Source organism: Typopeltis vanoorti, chromosome 6 (genome assembly GCF_054136105.1).
Source record: "Typopeltis vanoorti isolate ZY-2024b chromosome 6, IOZ_Tvanoo_1.0, whole genome shotgun sequence".
In the NCBI taxonomy this organism is placed as follows: Eukaryota; Metazoa; Arthropoda; class Arachnida; order Uropygi; family Thelyphonidae; genus Typopeltis; species Typopeltis vanoorti.
In genome coordinates, this window is record NC_143554.1 from 112,849,736 (window position 1) to 112,869,658 (window position 19,923).

At 33.4% G+C, this 19,923-nt stretch overlaps 1 protein-coding gene across 3 annotated transcripts in view; it reads left to right on the forward strand.

Annotated features, from left to right (window-relative positions):
* The window catches only part of LOC150105819 (homeodomain-interacting protein kinase 2-like), a 325,632-nt gene that overhangs the window by 75,831 nt on the left and 229,878 nt on the right, over positions 1-19,923 (forward strand). For all 3 annotated transcript variants that reach the window (XM_090394360.1, XM_090394362.1, XM_090394361.1), the window contains exons 3-4: positions 4,244-4,351; positions 14,511-14,760. In XM_090394360.1, the coding sequence (XP_090250486.1) occupies positions 4,338-4,351; positions 14,511-14,760 (264 nt within the window). In that variant the 5' untranslated portion in view covers positions 4,244-4,337. The remainder of the gene's footprint in view (positions 1-4,243; positions 4,352-14,510; positions 14,761-19,923) is intronic.

A 19,923-nucleotide genomic window follows, 5' to 3' on the forward strand; every position in this document is an offset into this window, starting at 1 on the left:
GAGGGCATTCATAGAAGCTGAGAATGATGCTAAGAAGGATGGGTGAGATCTAGATTTTTCTCTCATAGTGGTGCATGATCAGAATGGATTTCCATTGGATGTGTGTATGCAAGTAGCGTGAATGAATTTAAGAACAGGTATAACAGCTGGTGCGAATATTATGGCCTCCCTTGACGACTTCCTGACTCCCTGGAGGTCTCTCTTAATAATAATTATAAAATAAAGACGTATTCTCTAGGGCACATGCAACACTATTTCTACTCTGCACTATTCTAGTCAGAGGCGTAGCTAGGAGGGTCGGAGGGGGCAGTCCACCCGGGTGACACTTTGAACCGTTTTAAATTTTTTCAGTTAATTCTAAAATACAGTCTCAAGAACTCAGTTCAAAATATTGTAAGACTACTGCAAATTTTCCTCACAATTGCTGTAAGTGTTGCTAGTTGTGAGAGGAGTTTTACTAAATAAAATTGATTAAGAATTACCTACATTACTATGAAATCGACTTCGCCAATGTCATCAACGATTTTGCTAACAGAAAAGCAAGAAAAATAGCATTTTTGAATGTTAAAATTAAAGTTTTACTTCAAAAATAAACATAGTGTTTTAATTTATTTCCCTATATGTTGTTTTGACTTTTTATAGTATTTTTGGTGTGTATCAAGAGGGGCGGCAAACTCAGGGACCGCCCTAGGCAGCAAAATCTCTAGCTAAGCCACTGATTCTAGCATCACCCAACAAAAATGGAAACATATTTAAATGAAATGGACAGAGATTACCAGAATTATTGTATAGATATTTTTGAAATTATTCTGAAACGTAAGTTTTGTGGGGCTCCCAGTTTTTAAGATTATAAATCAACTGGCTTTGTTGGCTGTGTGGTTAGCATACCTATTATGCAACCAGTAGGCTATATATTTCAATCCTGACATGGATGTTTGTGAAAACCCTGGAAACCCTGTAGAGCAGGGTTTCCAGAGTGTAAAAACTAAATTAAAAATACAAAAAATAAATAAATAAAAATCCTTGGGGGGGGTAGCTCCTTTGTGAATGGAGCTAAACTCTCCCCCCCCCCCCCAATCAGTAGGCATTATGAAGTCCTTGGCAAGGCTTTGTCAGTCAGTAGGCAGTATCAAGAGCATTTTTTCAAACATGCTCTTGATACTGCTGCTTTGAAACCTTGCAAACATTTGAAGAGATCAGTGTTGCCACAGTGCTGGGGAGAAATTCTGTAATAGTTAATTACAGAATTTAGAGAGCTTTGCGATGAAAGGAGAAGATGTTTACTTCATTGATGGTGTACTCCAGGAAATTAAAGCTAGGGATTTGTTGGTGATGGTGGATAAATGCAACTATCACATGCAATATGCCCTAATAGTGCATATTGCATGTAACCAAGACAGCTCATAGGATTAATTTGTTACTGAAGAGCACACACGCAGAGATAAGGTAGTTATCATTCCTCTTTATACGGCTTTGATATAGCCATAATCTAGATTACCGTGTGCAGGTTTGGCCATGCTTGGTTTCTTCAGGATGAGGAAGTGATGGAGAGGATCAGCACATGACCAAGGTGGTGAATGATTTGTAGAATGTGTGCTGTAAAGCTAGATTGATAGTTCTGGTAGCAGAAGTTGGTTGATTGGCAGGAAATAGGACACATAATAGAAACAGGTAAATTACTAAAAGGATTTATAAGATTGGTGCAGAGGAATTTTTTCCCTACTTAGCTACAGGAAGCTGCACAACAGGTCAACCCTAGAAATTGAGTAAGAGTGTGGTTAGCAAGTGTGAGAATTACATTTTTTGCTTTTGAGAGTGGTGAATGAGTGAGTGGAACGAGTTGTCAAAGTGTTGTACACATGCATCATATCGTGAATTCTTATAACACAAAAAACAGTGTGATGAGCATGAATTAGAGAATGCAACTTTTAAAAATATGACAGCTCATCATCATGCAGTTGAGCTTGAGTAATCATGATAGCATGTACATAAAATGTGCTCATTTGCATGACCCAGTAGATAAGAAGTATCTTGAGTAGTGAAAGAAAAGGAGAAGTGAGAGAATATAGAAAAGAATAGAGAGTGAGTAGGGGAGTGGTGACAACTGAGAGAATATAGAAAAGAATAGAGAGTGAGTAGGGGAGTGGTGACAACTGAGAAAGTGGAGAAGCCTAGATTTGAAACATGGCTCTTGTACAGCGACTGGTTAGAATGACAGAGACCAAAGAAAGTTTGAAGAAGATAACACATGTGACTCCTAAGACAAGTAACAAGACTAATAGCAAAGAGCCTAAGTGAAATGTGGCAATTGAAAAAAAAAGTAAAAAGGAATGCAAAACTTCAGTATGAAGATTTATTTGAATTCTCAGAGGAAGTCCAGTTGGGATTTAAGAATCCATGAATTTGAGCTATCAAGAATAGTCTGTGAGGTTTGACAGAAGACCAGCTTTATTGTGTTTGAAAGTAGTTAATTTCAGTTCTGTTGTACACAAGGACTTTCTAGAGACAGTTTGTGAATGGAAAAACTCGCTGAAAGAAAGAAGTTCCCTCCTTTCATCATGCTAATCATTGTTTTAGCAGGATAGTTTGTACTACTCTGCATATTACTTGAGGTAAGATAATCTGTCTTGGTGTTATAATGAAGTGTGGTATCTTGATAAATTAAGTCACATTGATTGATTGTGTTATATTTGAACTCATTTGCCATAATTTACAGTGCATTATTAAGTAGGCACTTCTGATGTTACATTTAATGCTGATTAAGTTGCTCAAAGTATTATAAAATATTAATTTGTTTAGATTTATTAAGTTGTTTGAATTATGTATTGTGATCATTAACTTGTGTTTTATTAAATCATTATTGGTAACTAAATTTGTTTCAGTTGTGAAGTCTGAATAGTCACCTTGCTGTTTGCTACTAAATAAGAGAAACCCTTTTATTAAATAATCAGAAGATGAATTTATTTTCATACCACTTGACACACATTGAATTGACACCTCATCCAAGCCATGTGTCTTTCTCGATGAGTCATTGGACTCCATGGAGGTTCCCTTGCAATAACATTCAAATGCTCATTTATAGTGTTCAGTTATAAACTTCAATTCAGGATTTATCACACAGGACTTGACATCAGGAATTACTGAAGCTTTAATTAATAAAATTACAAAGACCAACCTAAATGAAGAAATGATCTAAATGGAACAAATGAACTAAAAGAAAAACTGAATGAAATAAAACTACAACCTGCCTTCTGTCAGATTCTTTTCAATGACCTGTCATGATGTGAACTAGTGAACAAAAGTGAATGAATTCCAAATCCACGTAAAAGTAAGACAAGAAATGAGTTATTACTTTAATCAGTCATTGGGCAGAGTTGGTTTGGCTCTTTGTTTTATATATATAGGCAATTACAAATAATTTTTCATGGTTTTGCAAATGAGTTTTTCCACCTGTCATTGTGTGTGTGCATGCATGCACTTGAGAAGCTAAGAGGCATGGCTTAATAATGCTAGTGGACTAAATGTAGCCATTCTTTTCAGCAAACTATTACAAACTAAATTGGGCTCAAAAATGAATGCTATTTCTCATCTCTAATTATTACTTATCTGGATAGCTGAATCTTCTGTTATATTGTGGAAGAGATTAAATAATAAATTACTTACTGCACTTAATAATTAAAGTTTTTGTGACCCATCCATGAGAGGTTATAAACTTTTACTTCAGGTTTATAAAGTACCATAATTATTACATATTACTGAGTACTAATGTAAGAAGACAATAAAATGTTTTAAAGAATAACATTCTTGATGATAATTTAAGATACTAAAATAAGGAAAATATAAATGTACATTTAACCCTTTGAGCAGTAAAGCAACACACACACACCAAACCTACACCTGATTTGTTCTGTTTCTTGGAGATAATGTAGGATTGATGTTCAGAAAAGTGTATAAAAACAGATGTAAGTTTATATAAACTTCTTTAAATATACTACATAACTGTGTAGTATATGATAATCTTGCAAATGATTATCATACACTGCATATTAAGTAAGATAATTGAGGTAAGATATGTGTCTTGGTGTTATAATGAAGTGTGATATCGTGATAAATTAAGTCACATTGATTGATTGTGTTGTATTGAACCCATTTGTTATAATTTACAGTGCAGTAAGTGCTTTGAATTGTATATAAAGCAGCTGTTATGTTATTTTGCTTTGTTAATGTTTTGTTATTTTTCTAGTATTTTCTATGCTTTACCAGTCAAATTACTGGTGTAATAACTTGGTGTGATTTGGGATGAGAGGCAAGTTGTTTATGGAGGATGCTAATCCAATATGCTTTACTCATGGTAAATTATTTGATTACTTTTTTAGATGAAAAGTTTCACTTAAAACTGTTTTCCAGCTTTAAGTTTATATATGCTTACTGAGAGATAACTGTGCATTTTATTCATTCTGTATAAGTTACATAGAAACACAGTTGAAAAATTATTTAAGTAAGATAAACTAGAAATATTTTGATTCATTTATCGTGAATCATCATCAATGTAATACAGTTTAAAATTAAACAACAATAAAGGTTTATGGAGAATGGAATCTCTCCTTATATGCAGTTGTGAGATAGCCAGCTAAAAACTGATACTATTAGGATCAGTTGTAGTGTGCATGCATGTGATTTAAAAAAAAAAAAAGAACCTATATGTACATGTAATAAAAACTTATATAATTAAACATCATAGTTCTTAATAATAGTTTCCCAGATTTTTGGCATGGAGAGTCCATCATTAAGGTTGGATTTGGGTGATGCAGAAGTACTTTGGAATTTTCTTTAAAGTGATGCTCATATTTATGAGAACATCTGTGTAGTAATTTGGCTTCATTCCAAAAAATCCTCTGGCTAGTATTATAATCCCATGTTCTTCTTGACCTGATTTGTTCTATTTCTTGGAGGTAATGTAGGATTGATGTTCAGAAAAGTGTATAAAAACAGATGTAAGTGTATGTATTTTTAGCCATGTTAATATGATATGGCACAAAAAACCAGTATTGAACTTCAACATCCTCTTCAGTACAAGCGCTATGAGATATTCCTATTGACTGTATGCACATTAATAGAAGAGCCAGTGTATAGTCTATTCCATTACATTTAGCTGTAGCAATGGTGTTGATGTTGGAAGAAAAGACATTTAGTGCTGAGCATTATTTTCGTTCATACGGAATTGGTAGATCAAATGGTGCAAGCCTATGACATGTTTGTAAGCAGTTTGTTGCCCATTTCTGTAAGCATTCCTTAAGCAATAGCATCATCATCATCATTGCTTTTTCAGAACACTTCCCTGGGAGGTTCATTTCAAGGTTCACAGAATTCCTGTACCCTTCATGTTCTCCTGATCTTGCATCACTTGATCCCTTTGTTTCAGTTATGTTGAAGGAATGGATATTCCACCATGACCTGCCTTCAAACCTTGATGAACTAAGGAATAAAATTACATGATATGTTCAGCAGATGTCCCAATCCTTGTTCTCCGAGATGACAGAAAAACCTTCACATGCACTACAAAACCTGTCTTGAAAGACAAGGTATTCATTTTGAGCATGTAATCTACCATCATTAATGCTTTATATGACCAAGATTTCACTGATAGTTGTGGACCACATATCATGTGTAAACATATTTCCTAAACATAGGAAAATTTGAGGGTAAAGATTTGTCATCATATGCAATGTGTAGCCAAAGAGAGAGTTGGTGAGCCAGTTAACACGTTTGCTGCCACGCTCCTCGGGCATAGTTTGTTACTGCACACCAAGCACTTTCACTTCAAGGTCAGTACGAGTAATCTCGTAGCCAGCTTATCAGACAGAATTTTGTTTCATATGCCAACTACGAGTAATCTCTTAGTGCATAAATTAAAATAAAAATAAATAAATAAATGACCGGAAACACGTTATTATTGTCCGGTGTGCCAGGAAAAACCACCATTGTGTGTGGAAAATTGTTTTAAAGTGTATCATTCGTAATTTGATTTACAAATTACGGGTTAACTCGTGCTTGGCATAGGAGGTCGGTAATCGACATACGAGTATATTCGTAGTTGGCTTGTGAGGCTCATATACCAACTATGAGTATACTCGTAGTTGGCAGCGAATGTGTTAAAGAAGGCAAGCCATAAGATGACAGCTTCTTTTAATAGGGCTTTCTGCCAAATCCTGTTGAGTATGTCATAAGATATTTCATTAGAAATGAGGTCCAAACTTTTCTGCAGCATTTGCCCAAAGATGAATGGGATAAGAAACAAGGTCACCATTCATTAAGAATGATGTCATGGTAGTGATCATCTCTTAGGTCAAGGGGTTGCCAGGTAGCCTTAAAAGCTAAGCGTCAGTGCATTTTGCCACTACTTTAGAAAGAACTGAAGTGAGAACACTTAGTAATTTTATATGACGATTTGTCATCTCTGTTAGAACTAGGTTGATTAATGGCTAATTTCCCAGCTGGCAAGATAAATACTTGAGGAATAATGAGTTAAACAGGATTGAACTGTGGAGCTCAAATCTTCAGAATAATCAGAAAATATAATCAAGACCAGAGAACTTTTTGGTATTTATTCATTTGGGACAAGATTCTTCTGATCTTCTTCTAGCAAAAAAAGTCAAAGGTGCCACTGAATGTTGTGAATTTGAAATGGAGGTGGATGTTTACTGAAGTCATCAGTGTAAGAATTGGGGGGGGGCATGAGTTTAGCTTTTCTGTTAATGATGCAGTGGAACTGTCAGAGTGCAAAATAGAGCTGGAAGTTGAGGTTGGACAAAAGTTCAGGCCAGTTGGTAAGGCGTAAGGCACCTGGAAAGCATGATGCAGTTTCCTGCTTTTGACTCTTTTGAATTTAGTTTTAAATGTGTCAACAATTTACTTGGAAATATTTTAAGCTTTAATATAGGAAAAAAGGAAGATGGAGATTTTGATGAAAGTCAACTGCAGTATGCTTGATGCCATCTTGAACTCTTCTACACACTTCACAGAGAACTGAGACTTAAGTAAAGGATGACGGTTTGAAGTGGAATGGGGAATGTTTCTATCTGTAAGAGTTCTTTCAGTGATATATTCATTGAACCAGTAGATTAGAAATAATAATTCAACCAAGGAAGTTGAACATAGAAATTACAAATCCACATAGCATTCTCTAAATGGCAGGCAACACTGATGACTGTGAGTGTTGCTTTGTGGGAGAAGAAATCAACATTATGTTGTGATCTGATTTGATTAGAGGACAAATTGCATTCAATGTATATGTCAAAGGATCATTGATGAGGAAGAAAATGAATGTTTGGAGCAGTGGTTATGGTTATCTGTTATATTAGTAACTGTTGAACAATTTGCATGAGATAATTGATGGTTGCAAATTCCTTACAATTCCCACTTGTATGGAGAAGTGCATATTTTGAGTGTTAAATAGTTGGAAATAGAAAGCCAGTTGGAATAATAAACATTAAAAATTTCTGGGAAAGGTGACTTCTCTAAAACTGGAGAAAATAGACTTAAAGAAAGGAAATCAGTAAGTTTACAGTGGTTGGTGGCATCAGAATGATAGACACAATATACAGATTTGACTGCATGTGATGCAAAGTAATTTTAAGCCAAAGAAGAGTAAAAAGAGCAAATTCCAAGTTGGACCCTCCTTGACATGGGATATATCAGTGCAAGCATCTGGTCAAAAGATGGAAAGAGTTTGCAATTATGAGATGAGTAGTGATGGAAGAAGCTTAAACTTGATTTTTTTTTTTTTTTTTAAAGAAAAGTAGATATGGTTTTGTCAGAATGGAGATGAAAGTGAACATCATTACTATTGGAACTAAGACCACATACATATATTGTGTCATTTCATGATTTTTTTAAGGTAGTTTCAGTGGGTAAATCCTTACACATTTACCATGAAATTATCAAAATAAGATAACCAGAAACATACAGAAGAAATAGAAAATATATGGTATGGACATTATCAAAATACCTTTAATGAGACTAGTTTAATCTTATCCAGTGTACTTGGTAAAAAGGGAAGTGATAACCAAGATAATAATCTATTTGCTATTAACCAAATGAAAATAAATTAAGCTCTAGTTATTGACAAGTTTATAGTAGAATCATACTATGCTGGTGAACAATATTTAATCATAGAAATAACATTATTTTTATTAGAGTATGTTAGATCAGATCTAGCAAAGTTGAAATACTTATGATACATTGAAAGGATGACTTCTCAGAACAGTAACAGAAGGTAATGTTTCTGGAAAAAGAGGAAGGGGTAGACCATCAATGAGATGGATGGATGGTGTGTCTGGAGTGACTGATCTTCAGAGTTGAAGCCTCCAGAAAAGCATACAACAGGACCATATGACGAGGACTGGTGTGGCACATCACTGAACATCTGAGTGACCACATGGCATCTGTGGATGTCCAGTGAACAGATGGATGGAAATCAGATCAGAAAATAGGGAAAATAATAGCTACTCATAAGTAAGGAGATACCCAAACATATGAAGCTATAAAACAATAACTCTTAAATATTTTCATAAGAAACATAAATAATGCACATGGATGACTTTAAAGAAGGAACAGATAGTCATCAAGTATAGATCAACCATAGATCAAATTTTTACTCTTCACAGTATTTCAGAAACAATAAGACAAAATGGTATAGATTTATAATGCTACTTGATTAACTTGATGCATTCATTTTGTCTGGTAAATGGAAACTAATGCATATCCTAATTCAGACAACCATTGATGTAACAATACTAAAAATTATCTGTCTAAAGCAATAGTTCAGTATAAAAACATTTTTAATAAAATGTACAATGGTATAATGCCAGGCTGCCAGCTTTCTTCCTACCTTTTTAATTTATGTGAATTACTTTGACAAACTTCTATGAAGAGCTCAACCAAGAAGAAGCTCTTGTGTGATAAAGGTGTGGTGATTAGTGGTACTAATATCTAAAATGTGCAGATGGCATTGTTATAATAATCTAAATAATTTTCAACTTCAAACGAGAAAAAAAAAGTGCAAAAATATATATAAACACAGTCAAGATAATGAAAATAGGAAGTACTGCTGAAAATCTAGCAATCACACATAACATGATTTATCGAACCATTTAGGCTACTTTGTTACATTAATAGATATTTTGAAAATTGGAAAAAAATTAAAAATGTTTTTTTGAAACCTTGCTCAACAAGTAACTTCTCAAGGAGGTTCTGGCTTTAAAATTCTAATTAATTTTTTCTTTACCTTACTGTAACTAATAAGACTAACTTTTTTATATGATCAACTTCTTTTATGAATTTGAATAACCCTTGCAAATTTCCATTCATTAAGTACTCTTCCTGATCTCGGTGATTCATTGAAGATGATATGAAGTAGATTGATTTACTCTCACAAATGCCACCAGAAGATGTATACCATACCTTCCTCCAGCCTTGTTAATTTCCAAATCACTTAAGATGTCAACAATACCCATTTCCTGTATTAAGTCATTAGTAAATCTTGCTTCACAAGCAGTTCCTCTTCTGATCAGTGTTTACAATTTTTATTATTTTATTTTTTTAATGATAATCCCACCCACCAAAACCTGTAAACCTGTGGTACATTAATATTCGTACAGCAGGTGGGCTAAGGGTTAGATAATATAGAAATCCTTCTCTAGATGTCAAGGATGAAACTTCAAGCTTTTTCAGTCTCATGTATTGCTACAAAATCCTTATTAAACATGATTCTGTAGATGGTAGGAGCATGTTACTGTCTTGAACTTGTTCACTGAATAGAAATTCTGTGTACCACTGATATTGTAGCCTAAATCTTCTCTTATAAGTGATAACATATTTTCTCCTCCTTTTCCCATTCACTCTCTTCTGAAAACATTATCATTATACATTTCAATATCAAGAATGTTCTCATTAAGCCACGACTTAGAAATATCCACATATTCATCTTAACTTCTCTAGTTAATAATTTAAACTATGTGAACTTATATTTTGAATGGCAACATATTAGCATATTGCCATTCCAAATACATTTAATGTTGACTACTTTTTTTTTTAATGTGAATATTCCTTCTATTATTATGTGGACTACTCTTCATTCTCCACTTCATTTGCCCATATGAATCTTTTAAAAATGTTATAAATTTTATTATTTTACTCACCATGATTGATCCACCACTACACTTAATGGATAAAACATTAGAGATATCTACCTCATAATGTGCCATTTCTCCTCTAATGTGAATGCTAGTATGTACTCTCCAAAGCATTGACTCCACCAGATTCTGGAGGTAATTCCAGCCATGCCTGTTGCATCATTGTTGCAGCATCCAGATTCATGGATCTGATGTCTCACTCTACGGCATGAGAGAGAGAGAGAAGACATAATGTATTGTGGACTACAGTCATCTGAAATCAATATGACTACAGTTCACCTAAAGTTTAAGATGAACTGTAATTGTAGCAGATGCCAGTTTGAAGTTCAGCAATGAATAACAGATTGGGCTTGGATGTTTATAAGTTATTATACATATCATTGATGTTATTAAGCCTGTAAATGTTGGTAAAGTCTGTGTGAAACTTATTTCCTGTTGAGGTGTTTTTTAGATATATTTTTATTGTTTTTTGCAATTTTTCTGTTGTCTTTTTGATATATTTTGAATTTTTTAAAATTGCAGTAACCTTATCTGTCCAAAAATTATTATTAAAACAAGGTATTAGAAAAACCTGCACATCATAATCATCATTTTCCTGATATCTATCCTCAAGGGGTGTACGGGCTATTATGACAGCAGTACATGTTTACATCATTACTAATTTCATATCAACAATTTTCCAAATTGGTCTATTACTTGTTAGCACTCCAATATTATCATATCTAACATTTGTCTTCTAAGTCACTTCTGACTGAATCACTCTACCTAGATTGTGGCCTTTTTCTGGTCTTCCTATACTTATTTAGTATGATCTTACTTTTTTTTGTCTTCTTTGTTTCAGTAACACCACATAAGTTCTATAAGTTACATTTTCTTTCCATTAATACTCCTTATGTTGATAGTTCCTATCTTCAGTTCTGATGTTGGGTTCTTCTTCTAGATGTTGAGTTGGAGTTTGTTCTAGCAACTGACTTTTCACTGTTTGCCCTGGTTCCCTGACAAAAAGTGAGATCTTGTTTAAATTTGTGATGCCCCAGCTGGCATGAAATGCCCTTATGTTGTACCATCATGTGTATTTCTGGTTTAATAAAAAGCATGGTTTGGTCAGCTAAGTCTCAAATTGCCAGCCCATCTTCATTCTTCAGTACCTAGTGGATACCTATTAATGAGGCACGCCATATAAAAGTGAGGGTTGGACATTAGGTCAGAAGCACCAGTCAGTTCTCTGCATTCCTTAAAGGCAGCGTGGAGGTGTCTCTTCCCAGTTATCTGGCTTTGACCTTGAAGCAACCCCTGAAATATACTCAAGAAACCTTGACATATATATGCAATCATTCCACTTGTCTTCAAACTACATAAGAACAAAGAAAGATTTTCAATAAATAGGGGAATAAGACATTGAGATACAATTTCTCAAATTATTTATCTGTCATAGAATTTTTATGAAGAATTGAAAGAAGAGAGGAGTTAAAATAGCAGAAATATTCTGTGTGTTTTGCTGATGAGATACTTTTCTTGGCAGAAGATTCAGAAGTCCTAGAAATAAAATTAAGGGTAAAATTGGGCTGAAGATAAGCAAAACACAAATAGGGAGGAATGACAAGCATGTATTTAAGCTTAAATAGTGGTTGAAGTGCAGCTTGAATGAATAGAATGAAAGCAGCATGTAAGAGTGAATTTCATAATGGTTTTAATGACTTTGTTTGCCTCCCTCACAGATATCATTGAGAGTGCAATTTAAAATTATAATATATTCAAAAGCAACACAAAGGAAATAATAAACTAAGATGATTAACCAATAAGATATATAAGACATTATTCAAATATATTATGCATTCAAAGAGGAGATGGGCTGGACATAAGATATAACATGTTAAGATGACATAAATCATAAACAGAATGGAGACCTGTGATGGTAGTAGATGGATGGGGGAGAGATGAACTGAGAATGAAGAAAATTAGTGGAGATGTTTATTCAACAATGAACTGATCCAGGTGGAAGAAAAAAGTAAATCACAACCTCAAGCTTTGTTGTCAACAAAGCAAAACCATGTGAGGTTTTGATAAACATCTGCCTTTAAAAACAAAAATCATCATCTCCTATATATAGAAATTATTATATCATTTGCTGTGTTATTGTTGAACAATTCTATTACTGAAGCTATGATATCATGTAGTGATAATTCCCTCATGGGGAAATTATTACTACAACTTATCAAGAGAACATCATTTAGTTATCCAAGTGATTTTTATAAGTTTATCTTCTATAAATAGTTTTATTAATTGTTTAGTTTTTCCTTAAGATGCTGCACTAGAACAACTTATTCTAGTTAGAAGTATTGTTTTAATCTATAATATTTAGTATAAGAATGGAAGCAAGTAAAATCTGTATTTATTTATGATAACTTAAACATTAAATATTTTTAAAAAATAACAGTCCATCCTCTGTGATAACACAGACTATACCAGTTTGAAATACAGTAAGAGAATAACAATTGGCTAACTGTTCAAGGCAAGTATCCAGATGATGTTTCAGGTGTAACTAGAGCTCAGGCCAAACCTGACCCACAGAGACTGTGAAACCTTCCCACCAGTTTATATTGAAAATCAAAATTTTGACATATATTTTAAATATATTTTTATACATGACATCAATATCAAGTTACACATGGTTTTCTTTATCTAAATATTATAAGTATGTTATAATTAAATTTCTCATTACTTTTATTTTATAATTACTATATTATAAATATATGAATTATACTTTTTATATCTGTCTTATTTATCATCTGTGTTTTATGTTACAATTATTTGGCCCTGCAATAAAAACAGTAGTGCTTGTTTGGTCCACACTTGAAAAAAAACATTGTGCACCCCTGTCCTAACGGACTGGAATTTTTTCAAGTGGCATAACTTACAGATTATACATAACACAAGTAATACTCGTGTATTAAAAATAACAAAAATAAACTTAACTAATTAAATTTATTAAAAAGTTAAATTTAATGCAGAGCAAAAAACAAAAAAAAAAGAAGGAATATTATCTTTCTTAGATATTGTACTTATCCTATCTGCAGGTATCCTTGTCGGCTTCATGTGTTTGAATCCTGCATTCCACTGGTGGATACCTAACAGAAAATATGCACTTATCATTCTTTGCAGAATCAAAAATTTTCAGCAGAGCTCACATCATTTATTTCACTGATTCAGTTTTGCAGCAGGAGCTTCTTATCTTAGAGCTGTGATGCAGTAGAATAGGTATAAATCCTTTTAACATATAAAGAAGCATTGTTTTTCTGCATATAATCTTTATTGAAGGGGGAAGTTCTGATTCTGTATATTTGTCATTTCCTAGCATGCCACCAAAATTTTTAAGGGTTCCAACTTGCATGTTTGCACACTATAACAAACCTTTTGGTTTTTTTTTTATTTACCACCAAGAACAGACATTTTTCTTTTGCTACCCAGTTTGAATTAAGTTTCGTGTGAATGTCATTTCTCTTACTTTAGTCAAACTGGCTGTTCCACTGAGAAGGGAATTAGTGTACACCAGAACTACATCTATTATAGGTAATTACACATCCAGTCTTTATAATCATGGTGTTGACACTGAACATAAGATCCTTTGGAAAGATACTAAACTTGCCCACAGAAGCTCTTGTTAGCAAGAATGCTTGTTTAAGGAGAGTTCAAATTCAGCAGTGTACTATATGCAAATCTGAATCAGAATAATGGTATATGTCTATGCTAAAAGTTTGAGAAATTCTGATCCTGAGAGGCTAATAATGCATTTTTTTATTTGATTAGTACAAGCACATGTGTTATTTGTGTCACACATAATCTGTCAGTTACTCACAAGAAAGCGTTCCAATCTATTAGGGACATCATCTGGCATGCTTTACTTACATTGAACAGTTGTTTTTCATTCTTACCTTGTTTCAACCTAACATGTAGCATTTGCATCACTGAAGGTTGATGCCATTATTCTTTCTGAAATATTTGAGGTTTAAGTTATCAATAACTAGTGATTTCTCAATTAACCAGTGATGATAGAAAATTGAGGGATATGGTTAATTGAAGGTGTGGGTATTTGCAGGTTGGATAATTGAGAGATCATTGTATAGTTTTTACTGTTCTTATACATTGTTTAAATCACTGGTATCTTTAAAAGCTGAGATCTATAATACTTCATACAATTAAAGTTTATTCTTCATACCATCTGCCAAGTTTGTATAATGTTACATCAAACAGATGTTTTCAGCATTTTACATATGTTTATAATAAAAATATTATTTAAGCAATTTTTCTTCCATTTAGTTCTGAGTATGGCAATGAACATCAAGTCAGTGATATCTCCTCTACTAGTGGCTTGCTGGATGAATCTAATTCTACTTTGAAATATATCCTAGATCAAAGTCATTGTAGCAATGTTGCACTCACTAGTGTACCATCAAATATTGCAAAATGTGAACCTAGATCACTTGGGGAGGAAAATGTTCTTTTTGGTCATGCTCCCCACCAGAATCCTATCCAAACTGCATCTGTCAAGAAGCATGCCACCTATCAGGTATGTGTGCATTAAATTTATTTTAAAATTAATTATAGAAATTGTTGATCAGAATGCAGGGCTTTAAATGAAAGAGCTAATCTTTCATCATCTTGTCATCATTTTCTTCCAATTTTGCTTTTGTATTTATTCAAGGTGTTCAGGAATTCTTTAATATTGAGTATAATTATAATTGGTTAAGACTATTGCTGAGGTTTGTTGGGATTATTTCTAATCTAATGGTTCATGGAAAGTAATCCAAAAGTGAGTTAATAACTTTTTACATTTATTTTTTATGTTAACCATAATATAAACATGCTGAGATTTATTGGAATTAATTCTGATTCTAATAGTTTGTGGAAAGTAATCAGAACGTGGGTAAAACGTTTTTAATGATTAACATGAAAGGTTGAAAAAAACATCTAGCATATCACTGTCACATGTAGGCAAGAAGTTAAGGTGAAAAATTAGCAATCATTTAATATTTTTCTTGAACATTTGGAGGTTGTAACTTTGGGGAAGACAGTGTGAGAACTGTTCCAAAGAATCGAGGTACCTAGAATGAAAGAGGAGGAAGAGAAGTTAGTTCACTGGATTTAAAACTGGATAGTAAATGGATGTTGACCATCAGCTATTCATCATCTTAGAGTATTATAAGAATGTGATAGCCAGTTCATTAGAACAGTGCCCATAAAAATACCTATAAAAGAGCATAAGGCCAAGACAGAACATCTGTGTTAAAGTAATTTGAGTGAATTGGTGATAGAGGGGGAGTTGTCATTTAGTTGGATTGCTTTTTTCTGTATAGTCTCGAGCACTAAATGAAGGTGTTTGATGTATCACTATCCAAGATTAGATAGGTTTATGATTTATAGTCTGTATCTAACACAAGTCCACAGCAAAATTGTTCTTATCCCTGTATCCAGGGTACACCTGAAAAGATAATCATCCTTATTCTCTTGCACAATCATCGTTATTCTCTTGTGTACTTTACTTTGGAATACTGGTAGATCTTTTAGCATTTGCTTTGAAGAACATAAGAACCACACTGGTGATCATCTGTATGGCAAGTCTGGATCAGCAAATCATGCTCTGGATACTCCTTCATGCAGGATTAAATAGAAGAAAACAACTTTGTTGTGTAGATGTCACTATAGGTATACGAGGCTATTTTTGGTATCAGCATTAGCTATGAATCACTCCCCTAACCTCAGTAAGTATGGCTGCATTAATTTGCCTTAGACTGGGAGACAATCAATCTAAGACCACGTTTAGCTTGACTTTTCTGAATTAAGTTCATTTTTTTATCGGGTCCATGGAGACCAACTTGATATGACATTAGTGCTTTTTCACTTACAATTCAAATTTTTTTCTGCAGTTATATAATTGACTGTTCTATGTCCTATGGTTATAATTTGTGCTCCGAAGATGCTAGTTTGAAATTCAGCAAAATATTAGTAACTCGATAAATAATTTTATTTTTCTGGTAGTGTTTATACCATACCATAAAGTACTGTTATGAATAGCTACCAACTCTTAAGCCTATCATTACTTTTATGATTTTAACAAACTATAAAAACAGAGGAAAACTCGCATTAAAACTTATTTATTTATAGAATTTTCACCTAAGTTTCACAAGCATCTTCAGTAAGAATTAACACCCCAACTGGCCATGACGTCTATAGACGTCCAGCTAAATCTGGATACGATTCTGTAACACCCATTGAATAACATGGATAAGAAGTGCAATTTGGTCTCACTATTTCATCCATTCAGCTGATAGGGAGGTTAAAGAATAGCAATCAAACAATAGCAGAAAATTCTAAAAAGCACCATCTTACTAGCCAATGTAAGACAACTAAAACTGTCAATTTCCTAACTAGAAAATAAATAATTAAATAAAAGGAAAGACTGTTTTTCAAGATATAAGAGAATGTGATAGAAAAATGTCACATGGTATTTACTTTGAGACTATTTTACTTATAGGCCCTTGCATCTGATCCTACTGGTAGCCAGGTGACTAGGCTTAATTCTTTTATTGATAATGTTTCTATTGGGGATGAAGAATATGCTTGTCCACCTAGATTATATGGTCTACCCAAAGTTCATAAACCTGGTATTCCATTAAGATCAGTTGTTGACCATATAGGTTAACAACACTTTGACTTAAGTTATCTAAATACTTATCTAATCTAAATACTTCTACTAGAAGATCTTCAACCTTAAACAATTTGGATTTTAAAAATAAAATTTGTGATCTTTGTCTAGGCCCTTCCAGTGTTAAGATCAGCTTAGATATTGTGTCTTGATTAATATTTCTTTATCATACACCAGTGAATTACTCCAAGAAGAATTTTAATTAGATGATGTTAGACTATTTGATTTTGTTATACACAATGATTATTTTACCTTTTAAAACAATTATATGAACAAATTGAGGGAACAGCCATGGACAGTCCTATTTCTCCAACCATTGTCAACTTCTTCGTGGAACACTTTGAACATCTCTTTGGTAATATTTCACATAAACCTACACATTGGTAATATGTGGATGATATTTTTGCAATTTGGAATGGTTTTCCTCTGAGTTACAGCAGTTTCTTTCCAAAACAAATGCATTTCACCCTAGGATTCAGGTCCTTATGCTGTGACTTAAACTTCGAGAAATGTTATCTAAACTGCATGTAAGAAGTAGGTGTAAAGGTACTCCAGGTCCCCATTAAGCAAGGCAGTGCTATATGATGATTGTCACCTAACTTATATGCTTCCTCTTTAGTTTTTTTTTTTTTTTTTCTTATAGTGCAGTGTATTCTTGACCTTAGTCCAGGTGATTTCAGATTTTTTATTAAATTTCTCAGAATAAATTTAAACATTCATTTATGCAAGCTTTTCTTTAACATTACCTATACTAGCATTTCATTAAACATTAGTATTTCTTAATTTCTGTTATAATGCCCTTAGTATTCACTTTCTTGAAATTCTGACTCGAGTGTTTCCTAATTTCCTAACCTTTCTAATTTCCCAATTTCCTAACCACTCGGCTAGCCTGGCTAGCCGAGTGGTTAGGAAATTGGAATTTGAACCCCTGGCCAAAACGCTGCGGGTTTGAATCCCACAGTGGGCATGGATGTTTGTGATTGTCCGTGGAAATACTAGTGGTGGTGGTGGTCGGCGGTAGATGGCGTTGTTGTAGTTGCGGTCAGTTGGTGGATGAGTGGTGGAGACAGTTGTAGAGCAAGTGCCCTCCCTCGATAAGTCTTTGGACTCCCTGGAGGTGTCGTGTAATAATAATAATACTTTTTTTTCCTCTTGCACGTTGTTTCAACATAGGGTGTCCAAGGTAATTAATGTGATCCATCACATCATTTTCTAGTGTACTAGTCACTAATTCCTCTAATATTATTAAATTTATGATTCTATACTTTCTGATTAAGTTCATGCATGTGTTGCTTCAGATAATAAGCACAGCATAGCTCCAGATATTTACTATGTCTTGTATTAGAAGTTGTTTCATTCTTTGAGTCAATTATTCCATCTTAAAATCCCAACTGATAACACTTTACTTTTCCATATCTCTTTAAGTAACTGGCTCATAATATCATTGCTTCCTTAACTGTACAGACTGTGCTTTATTGTCTAGCATACATATTTTATGTAAGTTAATGAATCTGATCTACATAAAATATTTTATACTTCTCTTATCATATAATTGTCACAGATTTCAATGGCACTGCTTAAACTGGAAATTTTGTTTAACATATTAAAGCTTAGGTGCTGGTTTAGACTCATAATTATGTTGGAATGAAAACAAGTTATGTTTTGAGCCTCTAATTTAATTACAGACATGGACTTTCTCCTCCTCTAGCTAATTTCTATATGGAACATTTTGAAAAACATTATCTTGATGCTATAGTTCTCTCTGGCTAAGATATATTGATGATGTGTTCTCCATTTGATCCCATGGCTTAGACATTACTCTTTCTTTCTTTCTCCATTTCAACAGCAAATATTCCCAGAATTCAGTTTACTATAGAAAAATAAAATAATCTGTCTTTTCTAGACACTAATTGCACATCTTTCCAATGGCAGTCTTTCTTTCTGTTTATAGAAAACCTACTTACACTGGTAGATGCATCCCCCCAATCCATAACAATGTTATTAAAGTTCTTGTTAACAGGCATTCCACCCTCTGTTTAAGCCAGGCTTCCCTCAGAACTGAACTCTCCTTTATTTGTCCAATGGCCACAATATGCCAAAAAGGTTAACAAAATAGTTTTCCTCTTGTTGTCTATCTGACATCCCTTTTAACTTACACATTATAGTAATAGCCTGTATGTGGGATGCCTCAAAAAAAAAAAAAAAAAAAAAAAGCCAGAACTTCACACTGCTCATATGAAGCTGACTGCCCTTATCCACTCTACAAAATATCAGCTCCATCCATTCTCTGTTTTGTTTCTGGCATGTATAAGGCTCTTTGTTCTTGCAAACACAAGAAATAGATCTGTCACCACTACCACAACTATAGTTAGTCACGTCTAGTTGACCATGCTTTGGATATCTTGCACAGAATCAATCACCACACCAAATACAAACTTTGAAAGACTTTCTTTATTATTTTTAGAATCGGCAGCAGGTTTTAAAAAAACAAATATCATCATCATTATCATGCTTTTCAAGGATTTAGCCCTAGAGTGGCCTGTTCTGGCCTTAGAAGTCATCGTTGAATCTCTCTAGAGGACATCTTGTTCCCCCCCCCCCCCCCAAATGATTTATAATTTGAGGCTTGTTTTGGTAATCTTTCTGTTTTCATTCTTTTAACGCGTTCCATCCATTTATGTTTATATTTTTTAATTTTTTTCTATTACTGATTCCTGGTTTAATTCTTTCATAATTTCTTTTGTGATCGAATAGAGTATATTTTGCTGTTTTTCTCATAAACTTCATTTCAGCTGTTATTAATCTTCATTTGTCTTTTTGTTTTATTGTCCAGATTTCACATACAATAAGACTGGTAGGGCTAATATATTGTATACTTTTAGCCTGGTTTGTTTTTTAACTAGGTTAGGTTTAAATATAAGAGTTAATTACACTTGCAACTCTTAGATATAGGTTTATATCTTTTTCATATGTAATCATACATCCTAAGTAGTTAAATGAGTTCACCTGTTTTAAAATCTTGTTATC